At 50.6% G+C, this 22,168-nt stretch overlaps 1 protein-coding gene across 4 annotated transcripts in view; it reads left to right on the forward strand.

The window, feature by feature from the left end:
* Positions 1–5,246: 5,246 nt before the first annotated feature.
* Positions 5,247–22,168, forward strand: part of GPD2 (glycerol-3-phosphate dehydrogenase 2) — a 43,785-nt gene continuing 26,863 nt past the window's right edge. Inside the window, exons 1-3 of one of the 4 annotated variants that reach the window (XM_069861676.1) lie at positions 5,247–5,349; positions 16,944–17,051; positions 20,447–20,618. In XM_069861676.1, coding sequence (XP_069717777.1) covers positions 16,950–17,051; positions 20,447–20,618 — 274 coding nt within the window. In that variant the 5' untranslated portion in view covers positions 5,247–5,349; positions 16,944–16,949. Of the gene's footprint in view, positions 5,350–7,273; positions 7,300–12,483; positions 12,507–16,456; positions 16,479–16,943; positions 17,052–20,446; positions 20,619–22,168 lie in introns of those variants that run through there. The other 3 variants (XM_069861678.1, XM_069861679.1, XM_069861677.1) reach the window with 3 other exon arrangements.

The raw sequence follows: 22,168 nt of genomic DNA on the forward strand, positions 1-22,168 counted from the left end.
CCTCCATGCACTTGTCTCTGTTTCCAGGGTGCAGACAATTCATACAATCCCGGTGAGCTCTGTGCTGAGGGGAGCTCGCACACATCAACTCGATTTTAACAGGACTCAGAATAAGCCGGGCATTTAAAAACATCCCCCTCCCCAAAAGGACAACTGGAGACATTGTGGAGCCTTCAGCAAAGCCGGCTGGAACAAAACAAACCAAGCAGTCGTGGTAATCGTGTAGGTAGGATTTATAACGTAGAACAACTTGTCAGCATGGGTTAAAGTTTTAAGTCCTAGCAATTTTGACAGCGTCCCTTTGAGCACAGTGAGAGCACAGGGACGAGCAGGACGGCAAAAGGTCACTTGGTCACACATCTTGGCTGCCGCTTCTAAGTCTCCAGACCCACTAGGCACGTCCCAATTAATTATTTAAATCTGCAGGGGAAAATGCTTCTGAAAAAGTACAATCTTAAATTCTGGGGGAGCTACGGGACAGCTGGCATGGTCAGCGGGGAGGGAGCCTCGGCGCGGTGGCTGCTCCACAGGCTGTCGACACCAAGGGGAGTTGTTCCATCCAGAAACACTGGTGTGGTTCAGGTAGCAAAGTGGGTTTTCTGGAACCCCTTTGTTTCCAACAAACCAGCTCTGGATCCAAAAGGTCACTGAACCCAAACTGAGAGTGATGCCTGTGGTTATTTAGAGTACCTTTTCCCATCAAAATTATTGATTAGGTTGCTGGAGATCTGCGTAAGGTCCTGATAAGCCTGCAGACACCCTGAAAATGTTTGTCCAGATCCTATGTAAGAGATCCCAAACAGAAGCCAGCAGGCAAGTGATGATCCTGAAATGGGAACTGGAAGAGGAGACTCAGATCCTGTGCTCCATCATTATGCACTGGAATAGTACCCTAGGGTTTTCCGAGTGACTGGAAAGCAGGGTGAGAGAGGGGATTCTGCCCCTCTACTCCACTCTCATGAGACTCCACTTGCAGCCCTGTGTCCAGTTCTGGAATCCCCAACATGAAGAGGAGATGGAATTGTTGGAACAGGTCCAAAGAAGGCCACGGAGATGTTCCGAGGGCTGGAGCACCTCTGCTGTGAGGACAGGCTGGGAGGGTTAGGGTTGCTTAGTCCCATCCAGTCCCACCCCTGCCATAGGCAGGGACACCAACCACTGGATCAGGTTGCTCGAAGTCCCATCCAACCTGGCCTTGAACCCCTCCAGGGATGGGGCAGCCACAACTTCTCCAGGCAACCTGGGCCAGGGCCTCCCCACCCTCAGCATGAAGAATTTCTTCCTAATTTCTAATCTAAATCTTCCCCCTTCTAGTTTGATGCCATTCCTCCTTGTTCTATCACTCCATGCCCTCCACAGCTTTGCTTTTCTGGAGCCTTTTTCAGCACTGGAAGCTGCTCTAAGGTCTCCCCACAGCCTTCTCTTCTCCAGGCTGAACAACCCCAACTCTCTCAGCCTGGCCTCGGAGCAGAGGTGCTCCAACCCTTGGATCATCTCTGTGGCCTCCTCTGGACCCGCTCCAACAGCTCCATGTCCTTCCTGGGCTGAGGACTCCAGAACTGGACACAGGGCTCCAGGTGGGTCTCAGGAGAGTGGAGCAGAGGGGCAGATTCCTCTCACTCGTCCTGCTGGTCTCTTTATTGATGGGAGGACCTACCAGGGATCTGCTTGAAAAAATCTCAGTAGAGCAATCCCTCCTCTGTTTCTGTCACTTCGTTTCAGCTCTCCTGCAGTCACTGTTACTCCTCGCTCCGTTTTCCTGCAGACACTTAGGAGAAACTTACTCGGGAATGTAGGAACAGATTTTCTCCTTGTGATACAGCACTCTGGCACGCAATGAGGAAGCGATGATAATCTTCTTCCCCATCTCCCCTTGGTAATGAAGAGAAACTGCCTCTGGGGTTAAGGACAAAAGGTGAACTCTCCCTGAACACAATTTACACCTGCTGAGCGCGTGATTCAGGCAGCTACAATTCCTGTCTTGGCTGGTGTCCCAGAGACCCGGCTATGCACAGAGACTCCAGAGGCAAGAGTTTCATCCAGGCATTAAAGAAAAAACAGACTCCAGAGGGATGGATTTTGCTATACCTTAAGGCAGCTCTCTTTTTTTTTTTTTTTTTTGCGTAACCTTGTAAAAATCTTTCACTCTCCAAACTTTACCAACCAGCAACAGAGACAAAACCATAGCTGTAGTCGAAATGAAGCTTCATCAAGGGAAGGAAGAACAGCCCATCCCTCATTTTTGGGTAGCTGCACTGTGAACGCATGGAGAACCTCTTCTAGGAAGGGCAATTGCTCAGTAAATTTGATCCTCAGATAAGTTTTCACTTGTCTCTGGATTCCCTTTTATGAGAGGACACAGCGCTGTCCTTCCCTGCCCCTTTTAAGATTTGGCTGGTTTGGATGAGTTTGTGAAACACAGAAGTGCTGGGTGCAGAACACATTCCAGAACTCTGGAAATGGGACATGGACTCATTTCACACTCACACACCGCCTTGTTTTGAATCAATCAGCAATTACACAAATTGATAATGATAATGCACCCACACCTGGGCAGACAACAGCCCCGAGGGTGGGAGGAGAGGGTATTTTCCCAGTTCTGACCCACTTCTGATTATGTTTTAGGTCTTTGTTGGAAATGAGTGGAAAGGCCACATTTGGTGCTGTGTTCACCTCTCTGGGACAGGGGTTCACACCTACAGCTCATGTGTGACGGATCATGCTGAAACTATTCACCACAAATACAGACCTTATAGGGGCCTTCTGGTACCTGAAGGGGGCCACAAGAGAGCTGGGGAGGCCCTTTATACAAGGGCCTGGAGTGATGGGACAAGGGGGAATGGATTTAAATTGGAAGGGGGAAGATTTAGATTAGGCATTACAAGGAAATTCTTCACGATGAGGGTGGGGAGGCCCTGGCCCAGGTTGCCCAGAGCAGGGGTGGCTGCCCCATCCCTGGAGGGGTTCAAGGCCAGGCTGGATGGGGCTTGGAGCCCCTGATCCAGTGGGAGGTGTCCCTGCCCAGGGCAGGGTGGGACTGGGTGGGCTTTGAGGTCCCTTCCAATCCAAACCATTCCATGATTCTATGAAATCGCATTTAAATCCTTTTTTTTCCCTGGCCTATTCTTCTTTTTCCTTCCTCACACTTTCTCTCCAAAAAAAACCCACCAAACCCAACCCCACTCCCCCCCCCCCCCAAAAAAAAAAACCAAAACCAATTAATCCCCTTCTGGGCCTTTTTCTTTCTTTTTTTTTTTGCCCCTTCTGTTCAGCTGAGTTATTCCCATGAACTGGAAGCCTGCATATCTATGGAGTGCACTAACTCCAGCCACCACTTGAGAGCTTATTTCCTTTTAAGAGCACTACCGTGTATCCTAACACGTCTGGGATAAAAACTGCTTCCAGCCCTGGTGGCCTCAATATCACTGACTTTGCAAAAGTTCTGAAACCCAACCCTTGCAGTTGCTCCCTGGCTTTAAATACCCCGCGGTGAGCTGATAGCTTTATTATTGCAGCTTCCAATTTAGCTCGGCTGGTTACATCTGACCTGAAGGGGAGGGATTAGGTTCCGTGGCCTCCTTGGCCAGGACATGTTGATGACACGTAGCTGGCTGGCAGATGGGGTGGGAGCGAGATGTGCCCCCTCCTTCACGGCAGCGCAGGTTGTTTTTCTGCGCCTGGTAGCAAACGCGTCTCATGGTGCCCGTGGAACCTGTTGACTAAGCAGCGAGCACGGAAGAACAGCAATAAAAGCCGCCTCGGGAAGAGAGCCAAGGAGCACGGTTCGACACGGCTGATCCGTCTGTGCCTGGAAAGCAGGAAACCACGGACAATACCTGGCATGGGGGTCCTGCACATGTGGCACCAACAGCATCAGGCAATGGATACAGGCTTTGTCCAGGCAAAAACACACTTGAGATACGTTTATGGGTACAGACACAGGACCAGCTCATGTTTACATTCAGCACAGGAAAGGAGATCCCAAACACCTGCGGAACCACACCTGCAGTGCACTAAAAATGTAAATGTGCAGGGAAAAGCACAGCCAAAAGTTCAGCAATGGGGTTGGGAGAAGGAGGAAGATCCTGGCTTCTTACTAAAGCCTGTCTGGCTTTCTCGCTGCCAAACAAGCAACAGCCAGGAATCTCCAGATGATTCCTGCAAAAAGAGCTACGTTTGTCAGCTGTGTCCCTAGAGGACTGGGAACCAAGATGAGAAACAAAAGAGGGCCATTAGAGACCACAGCACAGAGCAGCTGCTCTTCTAAGTGTCCTCACTTGGTGTCACAGCACAGAAGGCAGGAAGAAGAATGAGGGAACACAAAATACCTCAAGGAACCACACAGGCAGCACCTCACTTGTAAGCCTTTCACAGCAAGTGCCTAGGGAAGTTCAGGATTGGAAATCTGCTGTTTTGGAGAGGTAAAGAATTGGAAAGCTTTCAATTCATAGAATCACAGACTGGTTTGGGTTGGAAGGGACCTCAAAGCCACCGCTGCTCTGGGCACCCTGGGCCAGGCCTCCCCACTCTCACAGAACATTTCTCCCCAAGATCTCATCTCAATCTCCCCTCTTTCAGCTCAAAACCGTTCCCCCTCATCCTGTCCCTGCACTCCCTCAGCAAGAGCCCCTCCCCAGCTTTCCTGGAGCCCCTTTCAGCACTGGAAGCTGCTCTAAGGTCTCCCCGCAGCCTTCTCCTCTCCAGGCTGAACAACCCCAACTCTCTCAGCCTGGCCTCACAGTAGAGGTGCTACAGCCCTCAGAGCATCTCCGTGGCCTCCTCTGGACTCGCTCCCACAGCTCCATGTCCTCCCTGTGCTGAGGATCCAGAACTGGACCCAGGGCTCCAGGTGGGTCTCCCAGAGCGGAGCAGAGGGGCAGGATCCCCTCCCTCCCTGCTGGTCCCCCCTGCTCTGGATGCAGCCCAGGGCACGGGTGGTTCCTGGGCTGGGAGCACACGCTGCCGGCTCACGCCGAGGCTCTCGGCCCCCAGCCCTGCCCCTCAGGGCTGCTCTCCATCCCTTCCCCACCCAGGCGGTGTCTGTGGGCGGACTGCCCTGACGCAGGCGCACGACTGAGGGTGGCTCAGCCCCAGCATCTGCAGATCCCTCTCGATCCATCCTTTCCCCGTGAATCCCCGGCCGGCTCGGGGGAGGCTGGAAGGGGAGCGGAGGTCCCCGCGGGGGCTGCCCCCCCCCCCGCCCTCCCCTGCCGCCCCCGGGCCGGGGGAGGGACCAGGCCGCGCGCGGAGGGCGGGAAGGGGCGGAGCGAGCGGCTGGAAGGGGGAAGCGGGGGCGCGTTCGGAGCCGGGAGCCTCCGCTCTGCTCCCCGCAGCGACCGGGCTGCGGCGGTGAGTGGGGACACCGCCCCGGGCGGGGACGGCGACGGGATGGGGGGAGCGGGAGGGGGACCCTGGGAGCGGGAGGGGAGGGGGAGCGGGGGGAGCTGGAGGGGATGGGCAACAGGGGAGGGGGAGTAGGGATGGGGAGCAAGGAATGAGAACGGGGAGCAGGAGGAGATGGGGAGCAGGGGATGAGAAAGGGGATGGGGACAGGGAACAGGGCATGGGGAGCAGGGGGAGCAGGAGGGGATGGGGAGCAGGGGATAGGGAACGGGGAATGGGGAGCAGGGGGAGCAGGAGGGGATGGGGAACAAGGGGAGCAGGAGGGGATGGGGTACAGGGGAGGGGGAGTAGGGATGGGGAGCAAGGGATGAGAATGGGGAGCAGGAGGAGATGGGGAGCAGGGGATGAGAATGGGGATGGGGAGCAGGAGGGGATGGGGAACAGGGGAGGGGGAGCAGAGGGAACAGGACAGGGGGAGTAGGGATGGGGAGAATGGGGAGCAGGAGGAGATGGGGAGCAGAGGATGAGAGTGGGGATGGGGGGAGGAGGGGATGAGAATGGGGATGGGGAGCAGGGAATGGGGATGGGGAGCAGGAGGGCTTGGGGAGTAGGGATGGGGAGAATGGGGAGCAGGAGGAGATGGGGAGCAGAGGATGAGAGTGGGGATGGGGGGGAGGAGGGGATGGGGAGCAGGGAATGGGGATGGGGAGCAGGAGGGCTTGGGGAGCAAGGGATGGGAGTGGGGACGGGGAGCAGGGGATGGAGGTATGAATGCAGCCCAGGGTGCTGGGAACGGGTGGGAATGGGACACAGGGGATGGAGTCCAGGGGTTGTGGGAGCAGGTAGGAATGGAGCCCAGGGGTGCTGGGAGCGGGTGAGGATGCAGCATGGAGAATGGAGCTCAGGTTCGCTGAGCAGGAGGGGATGAGGAATAGGGGTGCTGGGAGTGAGTGAGAATGCAGCTTAGGGGCGCTGCAAGAAGGAGGGGGTGGAGTGCAGGGAATGGAGCCCAAGGGTGGTGGAGCGAGTGGGAATGGAGTCTGGGTTGTTAGAAGCAAGTGGGAATGGAGCAGGTGGGACTGGAGCCCGGGGGTGCTGGGAGTGTGTAGAGGGCCCTGCTGGGGCTGTGGAGCTTGGAGAGGAGGAGGCCGAGGGGAGACCTCATCGCTCTCTGCGGCTCCTCAAGTGAGGTTGTTCTGGGGTGGGGGCTGCTCTCTTATCCTAAGGAACAAGTGATAGGATGAGAGGAAACAGCCTTAAGTTGCACAAGGGGAGGGTTAGACTGGATATTAGGAAAAATTTCCTCATCCCAAGAGTGGTGAAACCCTGGCAGAGGCTGCCCAGGACAGTGGTGGAGTCCCCATCCCTGGAGGGATTTCAGAGCCAAGTGGTTGTGGTGCTCAGGGACAGGGTTTAGTAATGGAGTTGGCAGTGCTGGGTTAAAGGTTGGACTTGATGATCTTAATGGTCTTTTCCAACCTAAATGATTCTCTGTGTGTTTTGGCATGGGGTCTGGATGGGACATGCATGCCGTGACCTCAGGTCAGCTCCGAAACACTGTTAGATCCACAGCAAACCTTCACTGCTATCCCTCTTCTTCTGCAGAGCTCGCTCGAGCAGAGTGCAGCTGGAGCTCATGCTGCCAAGCGCTCCCAGCCCCCCTTACTGCCTTATCCAAGCTTTTGGATGGGAAGAGTGGCCCGAGAATGGAGCATGTGGCTGTGGTATGGAAGCCCTTGGCTTCTGTCCTGCCTGTCTGCGTGCTGTCACCTGCTCAGGGCCTGAGCTCCCGCAGAGTGTTCTCGTGGACACGGAAACAGCCAGGTGTCCCGTGGGTTCCTGGCAGCGCATCTGCAGGTGTCTGTGTGTAACCAACAGGGCCTTTCAGAACTCTCTTGCTGGATTTGCTTCCTCAGATAGAGCTGGTCGAATTTTGTGTCTCCTGTTACTAAAAAGGTGGGAATGCTGGGCAGGGCAGAGCTGCAGTTACGCTGAACTTTGGAAAGTGAAACAAGTTGCTTTGCATTTGCACTGAATATCTGCATGGGACTGGGTCTGGGTGACAGTGTGTTGATGCAACACAGAACTTGTATGCTCTTTCAGTTCTCATCTCCTCTAACCACGTCTTTCTGTAAGTGTTTGTAAGCCCATCACTGCGTGCGTGGAGAGCTTGGGTTTGAACCAGCCAGAGGTACTCGCTGCTGAACTTGCTTTTCACTGTGTCCTGGTAGCAGGAGTGCATTCAAAGTGTGCTCTTTCCACCAGCTGCTAGGAAGTGGTCTTGCTCTCCTCTGCTCTGAAGTAGTTGCAGTTTTCTTCTCTGCCCGCTCCTTGCCACACTTCCTCCTCTGTTGCTTCCGCGAGACGCCCTTGCGTCAGGAGCCATGGCTGCTGCAGCTGTCCCGAGCTTTCTCCAGGGACAGAGGCACTGGATGTACTGCAGGAGTCCCTCTCCAGGCTTGCTGGGCGCAGTTATTCCCAGCTGCAGAGGCAAGAATTGCTTTTGCTGGAAGACTTGGAGTGCCGTGGCTGCGTCAGTCTGTTATCACTGGACTCTTGCATTTGTCTTCTGGTGGTTCTCAGGTCGTGGCCAGACTCCTCTGTGTGCCTGCGTTTCACGCTGTGTGTTTGCAGCATGCTCCGTGCTGAGCTCTGTGAGCCCTGGCTGCTGTTCTGCGATGGAGTTTCCACCCAGGAAGCTTCTCTGCACGAGAGGTTTGCTCCAGTGTAATCACTCCGACGCTGGCCTGAAGGGCCTGTGTGAGAGAGTCTTCTGACCATAGATAAGAAGCAAAATTGGAGACGGCGCTGTTGGCAGCGTGGGGTATTTTTAATTGATGTTAAACAGACCTCTTTCTCACTTATGTCTAAAAAAGACAGAATAGTTTGGGTTGGAAGGGACCTCAGATCCATCCAGTCCCACCCCTGCCATGGGCAGGGACGCCTCCCACTGGATCAGGGGCTCCAAGCCCCATCCAGCCTGGCCTTGAACCCCTCCAGGGATGGGGCAGCCACCCCTGCTCTGGGCAGCCTGGGCCAGGGCCTCCCCACCCTCACAGCAAAACATTTCTCCCTAAGATGTAATCTCAATCTCCCCTCTTTTAGCTCAAAACCATCCCCCCTCATCCTCTCCCTGTCCTCCCTGATCCAGAGTTCCTCCCCAGCTTTCCTGGAGCCCCTTTCAGGACCGGAAGCTGCTCTGAGGTCTCCCTGGAGCCTTCTCTTCTCCAGGCTGAACAATCCCAACTCCAGTTGTAGGAACTCCTATTTGTAGGTATGGTTCCTCAGAAGTGCTTAGTGATGAGCAGTGATTGATGATGGGCTGGTAAAGACTCTTATCTGGTATTATACAGTCTTTAATGGGTTATTGTTAAGCCAAAATCCAGTACTGTCTCTTCTAGAATAGCAGTGAACAGAGTATGAGTAAATTTGGTGTTGACCATTTACGATTTTTATTTAGTCTAATGTTGGATGAAAGCTTTGAGTAGGCACGCAGGCACCTGACAAGTCATGCTCATACCTTGTATCTCAGTTACGGTGTTACCTTGGTTGTGTGTGTGGACAAACACTTTGTGTTGCTTAATGATGTGTGAGCGTGTGTTTGCATGCAGAGAGTACAGTAACAATGACTTGGTGGCTCTTCTTGCAGGACGTACTGTTTTCTCTGGAGATCCATTGCCTAACAGAGATCGGAAAGCTAGGTGGATGTGCTGGGCTCAATGACCATTAATTGGAATTGTGTTTCTGAAGGAAAGCTTGTACGGGTCCCTTTCTGCTGCTGCACTGGGCTTCACGCCAGTCTCCAGCAAATCTTTACAAGAAATGTACTTTTTCCACAGTTTGCAGTCATTACTTTCTGCATCCCCCATGAAGGCCTCGCTGATTTCAAACTGAAAGCTTGCATCTGTGAGTTGGTCTTCTAAGCAACAGCTTCCTTTTCTCCGTGCTCACTTACTGCTGGTAAATGGGGCCGAAGGAATTGTTTTACCTTCTCTAAAATAGATGGGTTTGTGCTGCATTTGGTTTGGAACACAGGCTTGGCAGCCTGGCTGTATGAAATAGTTATAGGTTCTATGAAATCATGTATTATGTAATTAATATATTATGAAGTTAACATATATAAATCATAAATATTAGCTATAGGTTGTGTAAATTCTCAGTTATAATCTCCCTTATATTGCTTGGCCTTCTGGTTGTCCTTTGATCTTCTGTTTTTCCAGGGAAGGGCTTTATCGCAGCGCCTTATCGCGAGGGCTGGGCAGAAAGGGAAACTAACAGGAAATCAGAATTCTGAGGCTAGAATAAAAATTCTGAGGCTGATAGGACAAGCACTGGAAGCTCAGGCCTTAAGGGAGGAGAGCCTTGTGTGCTCCAGCTGCTGCGTGGTGTTTGTGGCTGCAGACGGGAGCTTCTCGGGGTACAAGGGTGTGGAGCTCGGGGGCCACAGGGCTGCGTGCTCGGTGTTGGCTCTTTGACACTGGGGTCCCCTGCGTCTGGGCCACAGAGCTGCAGCCCATGGCTTCCAAACCACATCCCCCTGGAAAACAATGTTTATTACACAATGAGCAGTTTGCGATCAAAACTCTTCTGCAGAATCGCTTTTATTGCAGAGATATTCTGTATCCCTCACTCACTGTCTGGGTTCCAAGTGCATGGGTGGCTCTGTCCCATAGGGATGAGCTCCCCGTGGGTTCCAGGGAACCCAGCCTGCTGTTTCACTGGAGCCTGGGCACAAATCTTGGCTGGTACCTTTTTTCAGTAAAGTGTTTCTCAAACCGCATGTTGATTTGGATTTCAAAATGCCCTCAGATGCACGCCCCTCCGCTGGGATTAGATTGGCATGTGCTGTCAGGTCCCAATCTGTGTTCCGGTACGTCAAACCAGGCTGCTTCCGTGCCACACCTCAATAATCACCTCATTTGAGGTTATTTTTTGAGCGGGTTCCTGGTTTATGCAGGTCTGTCTCTGGTCTTGTAACATCCAAACTGCTTTGGGTTTTAATCCTTTCTCTTTTAGGGTTTGACTGGGCAAGAAAACTGGGATATTCTCAGTATTAGGATCAGGCTGAATTTGGAGACTTAAATTTAACACATTTATCTGTGTTAAATGTAAGCGAAGGATATCAGGAAATAAACCATGTGAACAGCTATAAATTAACTGTGTATACCTAGAACATTTATTTCCCATTACAGTAATTATCTTATAGTATTTGCAGGTTTACATTGTGTGTGGTGGGGTTTATGGCTGATATTAACCCCTGCTGGTGCAGAAGGCAGAAATGACTCTGTGAACTATTTAAACTAAAGACAAAGTTGGCATGAGAACAAAAATTTGTGGAAGTCATCCTGCAGTCTGTAATCAGGCTGGAGAGTAGGATCACACCCCCAGGATGGCAGATTCCGGAGTCGTCATTCAGGAGGGAATCTGAATATTTTGTCGCAGAATCTGATAAATATATTATGATGTTTGTGTGGTGGGAAAGCTCAAAACGCTTGTGACCTCAGTGTATCTTTGTATTCCTGTTAGTTCCCGGGACAACAGCCATCGCGGTAAGTGGTGTCCCGTTCCCAGAAACACAACTGCTTTCCCTGGCAAAATTATTGCCCTGTGGAATCCCAAGATACTTTTACAAATCACACTTCTCCTCCCCGTTATATGTAAGATTTTTTTTTCTTGTAGGAGGGTAATGAAACAGCAGAAGAAAAAAAAAAAAAGTGGTTGGGTTAAAAATATAAACAGTGGAAAGAGAAGCCAAAAAGCTTGTTGTGTGACACAGCCTAAAGCAGCTGGGATATCGTCCGGTGCCGGGAGGGGAGATCTCGATCACCCGAGCACAGAGAGTGAATTAAAGAGTTTAAAGCAGTGGGGACCAAGAGAAGGAAAGAGGAGAGTACGCCTGTTTTTTGCCTTGTTTTTCCTTAATTTTTACGCACAGTAAGCACTGCTACAACTTTCGGGCACAGCAGCCAGAGTAGCTGCCTGGACTGGGGTGTGGGAAGGGTTTTCCCTGGATGGGGAGCTGCTGTGTTGCCTCATTCAATGCGAGGTGGCCTGCAGTTCTTTGGATTTTGAAGTTTCTGCGCGCAGGAACTTTGCAATTTGTTGTGTGGTCTGTGGCTTACACAGACTTGGAACCCCGTGAGCTGTCTGGGTGCTGTGGGTTGTGTGTCTGTGCTTGGCTGGTGAGGCAGTTCATAGGTAATTACTTTAATTAAAAGTGCTGTAACATGTGTTGAAGAATGCAAAGTAACCCTCTGAGGCTCTGGGAGAGGACCTGGAGGACGGACTCTGCTGTGATATCAGAGTTTTGTACCCACAGGGACTGAGCTGGAGCACCTCTGCTATGAGGATGGGCTGAAAGAGGTGGGGTTGTTCAGCCTGGAGAAGAGAAGGCTCCAGGGAAACCTCAGAGCAGCTTCCAGTACTGAAAGGGGCTCCAGGAAAGCTGGGGAGGGGCTCTGGATCAGGGAGGGCAGGGAGAGCACGAGGGAAAACGGTTTTGAGCTAAAAGAGGGGAGATTGAGATGAGATCTTGGGTAGAAATGTTCTGCTGTGACGGTGGGGAGGCCCTGGCCCAGGCTGCCCGGAGAAATTGTGGATGTTCCATCCCTGGAGATGTTCAAGGCCAGGCTGGATGGGGCTTTGAGCCCCTGATCCAGTGGGAGGCAGAACTGGATGGGCTTTGAGGTCCCTCCCAGCCCAAACCATTCTATGATTTTATGATTGTGGTATCAGCTGTGCTTTGTACCCACAGGAACTTTCTCTCGGTGTCCGGTTTCATTGTATGTGTGGTTTACAGTTATTGCTTGTTAAAGTCCGAAGTGTGTGAGTCAGTGGCCCGGGCTTTGGCGGGCGAGGTAGATAACAAGCCTTGGTTGCCCTTTGGAGCGTGCTGCCTCGTTCTTCCATTCGCTGTGGTTGCTGGTTAGGTGATAGCACCGGGCAGCCCTGGCACTTCAACCCGTATCAGCTGAGGAGACGTGCCTGAGGGCTGTTAGCGGTGCTGCAGGGGAGCATCTTTCTTTTTGCTGGGTTTAAGCTTTCATTGCTTGCTTCTGTGATGCTCACTTTGAGTGGTGTGGTCTTGACATCTCACATAGCTTAGTCTAAACTACTTCAGTCCTTTGAAAAGCAGACGAGCCAAGCTGTAACAGAGCTGGCAGGTGAGCATGTTAAGGGGGTGACAATAGGATTATTTTCTCATTCTATCCCCTTTTTCTCATTATTTAGCCACACTGGTATACCTGTACCATGCCCTCAGCACCATACAGCTTGAAATTCTGCAGTTGCCCACAGTGAGTGTCCACATCGAGGCCTGTCCCACTCTCCTGTGCGCCGTCACCTTTGAAGTAGTCCTGCAAGAAGGATCAAAAGCTGGATTAGAGGAGCTGAAGCTGGGGTGGCAGCTTTGGCTGGTTGGAGAGGCTGAGGCAGTTCAAGACTCGGCTCAGCCTGGAGGGACCTCAGTCTGGGGCTCTCATCATCCCAAACTTACCTGGGCAGCTTTGGAGGGAATGGGAAGGATTGGATTAGACAGCGCTGCCGTGCCAGTGGCAAGTTATGCAAACCGTCGTGGGGATGATTTGAAGTGCTCTATTTTTAAGGCTCCCATTGAGTGACTCACTTTATTAGATGTTTGTTTAAAATGGAATGTGAAGCACCCAGATTCCATGGTAATGGCCTCATAAAGCACGAGGATGCACAACATAACTGATTGGATTTCTTCTCTGAATCTAACAGGTTTTGCGTCTCGTAGCCTGTGTTTGATGGCAGCACACCGGGCGTCACACGCTCCTAGTGAGGAGCTCGTGGTTTGTATCCATCTGTCTCCTCACTTTTGTGAGACTACTCATCTTTCTTTGATCTCTAACTTGCGATTCTGCTCTGATTTTTCCACCATTCCCCTTCCTTCATTCTTCTCATTCTTTCTCCCAGCTTTGGTCATGCGCTGCTTAGATCCAGCCCAATATTTTAATAATTAGAAGGTCCTTGGGTGCCAAAACGCTGTCAACGGCAGTGCTCCCTTTTCAGTCACCTAGCGTCTCGAGGTGGGAGTGGGTTGCACAAGTCCAGATAGGATCCAGCCAAAGTCTTGCAGCTGCCTGGGCTGGGCGTGATGGGAAAGGAGGCAGGCAAGTCCCTCCTACGATTTCTGTCAGCCTAACGAGGGCTGCGGGGTGGCAGATGTTTGTCACACAAGCATCTCCCAAAGACAGGTATGGAAATCTCTCCTTTAAAAGCAGGTGGTAAGTGGTGCTTTGTGTGCTTTTGATTTTAAATGTGGGGCTGAGAGCGCACCAGCAGGATCCTGACTTTAAGAGGTGTTTTTGTTGTGGAAGCAGAGCCCTTGCTGGTGGTGCAAGAGGTCAGGTTCACCCAGACCCCACTGAGACAGAGTCACCAGACCCCAGCCTGGACTCTGGAGTGGGAGCTTCTTATGGAAGTGACCACCACGTGCTTCTTTGCATCAAAACCGGTATGATTGTGAGTGGCTGGTTGAGAAGGGTACGTCGGGGGGGAGCAGTTCTGACTCCGATGACAGCTTGTTTAACTTTTGGGAACTGGAAGCATGAATTTATCCTCATAAATCCTTTGCATAGCTTCGATTTCATGTAGCTAGCTCTCCTTTTGCTTGCCCATTCTGTTTCCTCTCAAATTTAAAGCCTATTTCTTCTCATCAGAAGTCCTCTAGGAACTAGACGGGTATCTGTATCGATACCCGGGCTGGGAAGTGTTCCCTGTGGGTTGTTTAAACCTTGGGGCAGATCACACCGTACACCATACCCGCTCCTCCTGGCACGCTGCTGGCTGCTCCTGAGCCTGCCCAGGGCTCCTCGATCCTGCGGAGGCTGCTTCTAGCCCTTGTGAGGGACAAGTGGCCATCCTGGAATCGAGGGCGTGGGTCCAAAAGGTGCGATTTATGACCTATATCGAAACTAGGGGTAAGGCTTAACATGCGGATTTACAGTGTCAGATGGCACGTGGAGCATTCAGGCACCATCTGAACCTTTTCTGAAAATGATTCAAAATATTTGTATTATGGAAAGATGACTGATTTCTGATGGCATCGCTTCTCATGCTGTTGGTTATTAGAATTTTCATTAGAATATAACTCAGTTTCCATCCCAAGCAGTTCATCTCGGCTTGGAAGAGAGTCAAGTTCTATTACATGCTTGCAAAAGATGAGAGGTTTGTAAGTGCGGACTCTTCTCTATGCAGGCAGCACTCTGTACAGCCTTTGTTGGAACCACATGAACTGCGTCCTTTCTCCTTTCATCTCCTGTGCTCTGGTTTATCCTGCTTGGTGCTGACTGCAGCCCTTTAGCAGCCGTTCTGGGACAAGCTTGGGGGAATGACCCCCTTGTGTGTGTTTAGGGAGCCTCTTATGTCTCTGGTATGATATTGAGATGTTCTGGGTGTAAAAGCGCTGTCTGTAGGTCTGAATGCCTGTCTAGCTTTGCGTTGGAGTGGCTTATGTTGAGCCATGTTTTCGTTTCTGTTCCTGAATGAGCTTCTCTTCCTGATGGTGTGCAAGATTTATGTGGCAATTTGAGCAGCTGCTCTCCTGGGAGCGTTCCTCTCTCCCAAGAACTGTGTGTGATCCGACTATCAGCTGCGAGCAGAGCTAATGACACGTGCACCTGGCTTTGGGAAGCAGAGAGCAGCCCCTCAGCGGCCGGGGATCCCTCCTGTATGGATGATACCGGCTCTGGAGGTGTGAAGTCCTGCTGCAGGGAGCGATCCTGACCCCTATTCCCTGTGCCTTCCTGCCTGCTGTGGAGCTGGTCCTTGGTGTCAGCCGACTTGCCATCAACGGGTCACCTTAGCAGAAAGGCTTGTGGCAACACTCTGCATGTTGTGTGCTGCAGAAAACTGTGCTCCTGTGTGGGAGGAGGCTGTGGGGCACTTGGTTCCAGTCGTGACAGCAAATGCACAACCCGGGCTAATATCCCTGCAATACAAACTGGGACGGCAGAGGCGAGTCCTGCTTGGCTGTCCCATCTCCTTCGAGGCTGGTGCCTTTGCTGCTTCTGAAGCAGCTTCTGTACTGCTGCAGCAAAGGACCAGGGCCGCTGGTCTGCAGCAGCTGACGTGAGCCAGCAGTGGCCCATGGGCCAAGAAGGCCACCAGCATCGTGGCTCGGATCAGCCAGGGGAGGTCAGCAGGAGCTGGGCAGGGATTGTCCCCTGCACTCGGCGCTGGGGAGGCTGCACCTTGAATCCTGGGTTCAGTTTTGGTCCCCTCGCTGCAAGAAGGACATTGAGGGACTTCAGACCCTCAATATTTGCATGTTTTTTAAGAAAAATGAGCAATTTTGCTGGCTTGAAGGAGAAAAACGGTGAAATGTTTACAGAAGGGTAGTAATACACAGTATTTTGTGTCTCACTGTGTTTATTAGGTTGAAGGAATAGCTGCTGAGTGGTGAGCAGTTTGACGAGGTAGCTGTACGGTGCCGAGAGGGAAGGTGTGTGACCCGGTCTGGAGTGTCTGATGCAAGATGGGTGGCAGCCACAGCAGGAGGGCTGTAAATCCTTTGCTCAGCAGGTGCCTAGTGCGGCTCTGGGCCAGGGCTGAGCCCCCAGCCAGACCCCACGAGGCTATTGGAGCCTCCCCCTGCCCAGCCCCGGGATGAGGAGCCATCAGCGCTCCCAGCTTCTGGCCCACGGCCACCGCCGCTGCATTGTGAGTCCGCTGGTGTTCGGTGTTGGCACAGGGCTGCACACATTGCCTGCTCCCACTTTAATCCTTAACGGTGCTAAATCTCTGGTATGGAGACTGCTGGGTGAATGTGGGGCTTGTACAAAGATGTCTTCATACCCAGAGGGCCTGGAACGTTGGCAGGACTCCTCCAAACTTGATGTGTGCCGTTTGTAACGCAACGGGAGCAGCCGCCTTCCCAGGAAGATGGATTGGGTTGTGCCTGCTTAAGATTCGGGTCAGTCCCATGCAAATGTTTCATTCAGTGTCCGAACGCTGGGTGGTTTAAGAATCTGCCTGACCCACATAGGGTGAGTTTGAAACCCAGATGATAAAGTTCTGCCCTGATTTCAAGCCATCGTGTCCCCTGTCCCTGCTGTTGCTCCTCTCTGAAGAGCCTGCTTCCCGACCAGCACATCGCTTCTCCGCCATCCTGGGTAGGACAGGCTTTGCTGGTATAAATACAGGGATCGTAATTCCTGGCGTGAGAGCAGGATGGAGTGTTGCTAGGTGGAATAATTTGATGGGCTGGGAGGGCAGCTTAAAGTGATCTTGTCAAGTTGCGATAAGGATTTGGTAGCGATGACCCAGTGTTCTTGGTCTGCTTTTGTCACAGCGCTGTAAGCGTTAGTCATGTACAGAGTGTAAGTGGGCGGTGTGCGTGTACGTCTTGTATCTCTAAACAGTCTCTTGTCGTTCAGCTTTCACGGTGAACACCAGAGCGCTCTGCCTGGCCCCTGTCTAGACTTTGTTTAGAAATTTAACAATGCAATGAAAATCGCTAATTATACATCGCCACCCCAAGTTTCAGCTTGTCACAACACTGTCGTTACTTTCTACAAATGGTCTATTCTGCACAGTGGTAAAACTGCCTATTAATGGTTTATCTTCTTTTCTTGCAGTGAAGAATGGCATTTCAGAAGGCGGTGAAAGGAACTGCTCTCGTTGGAGGAGGTGCCATAGCAACAATTTTTGGCCTCTCTCAATTTTCTCAGTATAGAAACAAACACGTAAGTATTAATTACGATTTCTGATAAAATATGAAGCTTAAAATCTGTTTGAGCGTATGTTAGGCTCATACGAATAGTTTTGTTTGGAAAGGAGAGCCAAGAGCCTCTCAGCTTGATTCGGTAGGTGCTAATCTGGAGGATGGCATTAAATGAGATTTTGCTGTTGTAGGTCTTTAACCAGTGGGGAAGTGTGGTTCTTGTAAAATGTTTTTCATGTTTAAAAAATGACCTTTGTGTGGTACCAGGGATTTTCCTCAGCTGCAGGAGGAGTGGGAGGTTCTGAGGGAAGTGTAAGCTGTCAGTAAATTGGGCAGTAGTTTCAGACTTGTTGCGAGTGGTTTCACCTCAGACTTCTACCTCTGAAAATCTCCAACTTAGAGCAGTTGTAGTGCCAGCTCTCAGTCAGTTCCAAAGGCTGGAAACTGTTGGAGGATAGCATCCATGCCAAAGACGTCGCTGGTGAGGCTCAAGTTGTCTGTGATGGGCACTGGCTCTGTCTGGGTGGGGGTAACCTTGACACGAGTGAATTTGAGGCTCAGTTCTGTGCTGTATTCCAGGCAACAAAGGCACGTGGACAGAATCAATTCCCCGAGCATTGAAGGATGGTGAAGGAGACTTAAAGTGGGGAGTGGTAGCAGGAGGAAGTGCGGTGGAAACAGGTGTCAGGTTGTGGATTGATTCTTGCTGTTGTAGCAAGTAGATTTCATTGGCAGAGCTGCTCCTTGCTGTAGCATCGGAGTTGCTGTGCTCTTTAACTCACTTCTCAATGCAGAAGCCAAGGAATGCTCAGTAACAGGAATGTGAATTGTAAACTGGTTTTAGGCAGAGCTGGTGAGGATCAGCAACTCTGCTTTGTCTTACAGCAAATCAGTACCCATTATATAGAGCACAGCACAGCTGCAGTAAGATTTTTATGGAACAGCCCTGTTTGGGCTTAGTAGATGCCTATAAGGGACCAGGTCTTCTGATCTCACATTAGATGTGGGCTGTGAGGCTGACACCTTACATATGTCCCCAAATGCTTGCAATCAGTATTCCATAAAATGTTTGAGTTGTGTGTAGTCAGAGCTGGGGCTTGATTTGCTTCAGTCTGGGTTTGGAAAAAGCTTAAGGCCAAGGAACTACCTCCTTCTTTGCAAACGGTGTCAGCCCAAGGAGCTCGATGAGACAGTGCTGATTTCTCACCAGAGAAATGTAATTAGTTAGCTCTTTATCATACTCTTCACTCAGCTCCATGAAGGTGTATGTTACATCTGGATAAATGGTGATTGGAATAGTCATGGAATGGTTTGGGTTGGAAGGGACCCCAAAGCCCCTCCAGTCCCACCCCTGCCACGGGCAGGGACACCTCCCACTGGATCAGGGGCTCCAAGCCCCATCCAGCCTGGCCTTGAACCCCTCCAGGGATGGGGCAGCCACCCCTGCTCTGGGCATCCTTGGCCAGGGCCTCCCCACCCTCACAGAAAAACATTTCTCCCCAAGATCTCATCTCAATCTTTTCTCTTTCTGCTGAAAACCATCCCCCTCATCCTGTCCCTGTGCTCCCTGATAGATAAAGCTTTCCTGTAGGAATCTTCTGGCTGTTTCTGTGGGGAGCAGGAGTAGCAGCTGAGCTATTGGTAAAGCACATGGGATGAGTCATTCCTGGGGAACCTGGGTAGAAAGTGGATAAGCCAGGATCCTTATGGCTTCAGAAAATAAAACTTAGCATTTAAAGCGAGCTTCCCATCGGGCTGCCTGCCTTGCACCCAGCTGATAATGCTGTTTCTGACTCTCTCCGGAGTCGTTATCACAGGATTTTACAGTCCAGCTTAATTACTGTTGGAAATGACAGCTTCAAATTTTAGGACTGTTAAACTAGAGGAGGAGTTTGAAAGGAAAAGTGATCTGGATAGCTCACTTGTTCTCTCTGTAGTATTCCACAATTCAGGGAAATCCTGTTTTTCTGGGAACAAATGGCCACCGGGAGGCTATTGTAAATGTCCAGAGACAGAAAATCGGAGCTTTGCAGAAGGTGATCCTGGTATCTCAATGTCCTTCTTGGAGTGAGAGGCCCAAAACTGAACCCAGGATTCGAGGTGTGGCCTCACCAGCACCGAGTACAGAGAGACAATCCCTGCCCTGCTCCTGCTGGCCACCCATGGCTGATCCAAGCCAGGATGCTGTTGGCCACCTTGGTGTAGGTACCTTGTTGATCAGTAGGAATTTCTCGTCCAAGTGAATCCAGTCTGGTGCAAAAACATGATGATGCATCAGGGCCTGCTTTTGGGCTTTTTAATTACTCCCTTATTTTTATTTAATGGATCCAGATGATGAATTTGACTCTGCAAACCGACCTGGAGATTTACGTTGGCAAATTAACCAGAGTGCCTGCATATGGATTACCGGATCACTTTATAACTTCATGACTGAATTCAAACTGCCAAACTGAATTTCTTGGTGCTATGAGTGTAATCAAACCCATTCAAGGAACTCTTGCCTGAGAAATTGTAGATATAAACAGCAATTGCTTATTTCAGTAAACACACTTGTTCACTGCCAAACTAATCATGTTATTGCAGATGGAATCCCTGTATGCAGCCTTTCTGCACTCTCGCATTTAATTGACAGCAAGATGAATCGTATCTACATCAGCTCCTCCTGCGCGCCTCGCTTTGCCGGTGTTGCAGTGCCGGGCTCCCTGCGCTTGCTGTGCCGGTGCCTCTGCCTGGGACTCGGGGCCCCGCTTTGCCGTGAGCCATCGGTAGTAAACGATGGGTTTAAATGCAAAACAAGAATGCAGACAAACCCAAATGATGCTGCTTGTGGGACCCTGAACTTTGTTTCTGTTGTGGTCCCTTATTTTCCTGGAGTTCAGTTGTGTGCTTTCAGGGAGTGTCTGGAAACAGAACTAATTGTGAAATCACTTTTATAAAGTTCGGGGAAGCTGAGCATATGTAACTGAATGTGATCGACCGGAACACATGCCAGACTGAGCCACGGATAGTTTTGGTCCTCACCATTTCCATCTCGTCACTGTTGTCTCCAAGTCACAGGGTGATAAGTAGGGAAGCTGTGAAATTGTCATCAGCTGTCTGTCCTCTCTGGAATCACAGGGTCTGTCCTCTCTGGAATCACAGCATATGGAGTGGTTTGGGTTGGAAGGGACCTCAAAGCCCCATCCAACCTGGCCTTGAATCAGTCGGCACCCCCAAGTCCTTCTCCACAGAGCTGCTCTCAATCACATCATCAATTGTTTTAATCCAATGTTATTATTAAATATAGGTAGACTGACCAGGAATATTTGAGTTTGCCTTTGTGGTTATAGAAAACACTGTGATTTGGGTGTGTTTATGTGCACACGTGTGTATTCACAGTGCATACAGCCCCTCGTGTTGTGGTTTTGATCTCTGCAGGGAACCCTTGTGCACGTTGAAGCTGCAGAAGCCGTGACCATTCCCATCAAGAGTGATTACCCCACAAGGGAAGAACAGGTCTCAGCGTTGCAAACCATAAGTGAATTTGATGTCCTTGTTATAGGTGGGGGAGCAACAGGATGTGGCTGCGCATTGGATGCGGTCACAAGAGGTAAGACTTGAACATTTAATTGCATTCTGATTCTTGGATCACATGATTTATCATAAATCTGTCAGATGGGCTTTTCCAAAGTACTTGAAGGTAAGGGTCCTCAATGTCCTTGGAGTGAGGGGCCCAAAACTGAATCCAGGTTTCAAGGTGTGGCCTCAGCAGCACCAAGTGCAGGGGGGATGATCCCTTCCCTGGTCACTAGGAGTGATATGTGCTTGTCCTTTCACCAGATATTCTGGTTTGATCAGTAGGCTTTCAAAGTGTGAAATATTCCTCGGCGTTTGGTTAATGAATTGTGTGTTGTTGCTGTTCATTCATGGAACTTGCTCTTTTATTATGCTTGCTTCACTTAACAACAAATTTTGCTTTTCGTGTGTTTGATAGATCTTCAACAAATTCTTTCTGATTATATCCATTAATCTTCAGTCACATCTGACAAAAATAAATTACTCTGATCTTTGGAAGTTACCAGTAATAATTATTTACTTTTTTAAGGACATAAAAGTTTTGTGAGACCAGTAGATGTGAAAGTGTGCTTTCACCAACCAGTAACATAGAATCGTAGAATCATTGAGGTTGGAAGAGACCTGTAAGCTCTTCCAGTCCAACCATTGGTCTATCCCCACCATTCCCACTAAATCATGTCCTAAATTGCCACATAAAGCAACCCTTGAAGAAAGCGAACGAAAAATCCTAGAGAAGTTCCGATGTAGATGATGCTCTTCTCTTTGGGAATGCATCACCATATTGTTGCTGTTGGCTTTGGCAGCAACATCAGTGGATTTAACTCACTTTTGGTTTTGCCTGCTTAACTTTATGGATCTGTTCCACTAACTTCTGTGACAGATTGTCCTTCCACGTATATTTTGTAAGTGGAAGATTGCCATGTGGTGCTTATCTTCATTGCCTTTACTTGCGCTGGATGTTGGAGGTCAGTGGTGGTTGTCACGTAGGTACGTGCCAAAGGGTGCAGGCAGGCTGTTGCCTGTGTCTTGTCATTAAAAGCATCTGTTAATCATCTGTTTCCTGCAACTCTTCCTTTCACCCAACTTACATTGCTTGATCTGACGTTGGACTCCTTCACGAAGAAGATTCCCCCAGCTCTTCCCTTGTACAAGGGATGTGGTATGGGCAGCGTTGGGGTTTATGAGTTCAAAGAGACTCTGGTACAAAGTACTGCGCCCTCAGCCATGGGAAGCTTTTTCCTGCCCTTCAGGGTACCTGAGAACACAACGCGTGCAACAAACACACCAACATCAATCCAAGTGTTTGTTAGAACGAGTGTCGCAGCATTCAGTTAAGAAGCCCATGGTGTTCTGGTTTGGGTGCTGTCTGTGAGCCCCATGGATGTCCCGTTCACGTGCCAGTCCCACTGCCAGCACCTCCCCCTGCAAGGGGACACGTGTAAGCATCTGTTTTTTCTGAAATACTTGATAAAACCTCATAACCGCTATTCTATGCATCATGTTCTCCAGCCATCTCTCCCTGAGCGATGACCCTGCGCGGTGCTGGCTCTCTGGTGGTTCTACACACCTCGCGAGCAGATGAAG

This window comes from Phaenicophaeus curvirostris, chromosome 7 (genome assembly GCF_032191515.1).
Source record: "Phaenicophaeus curvirostris isolate KB17595 chromosome 7, BPBGC_Pcur_1.0, whole genome shotgun sequence".
Classification (NCBI taxonomy): Eukaryota; Metazoa; Chordata; class Aves; order Cuculiformes; family Cuculidae; genus Phaenicophaeus; species Phaenicophaeus curvirostris.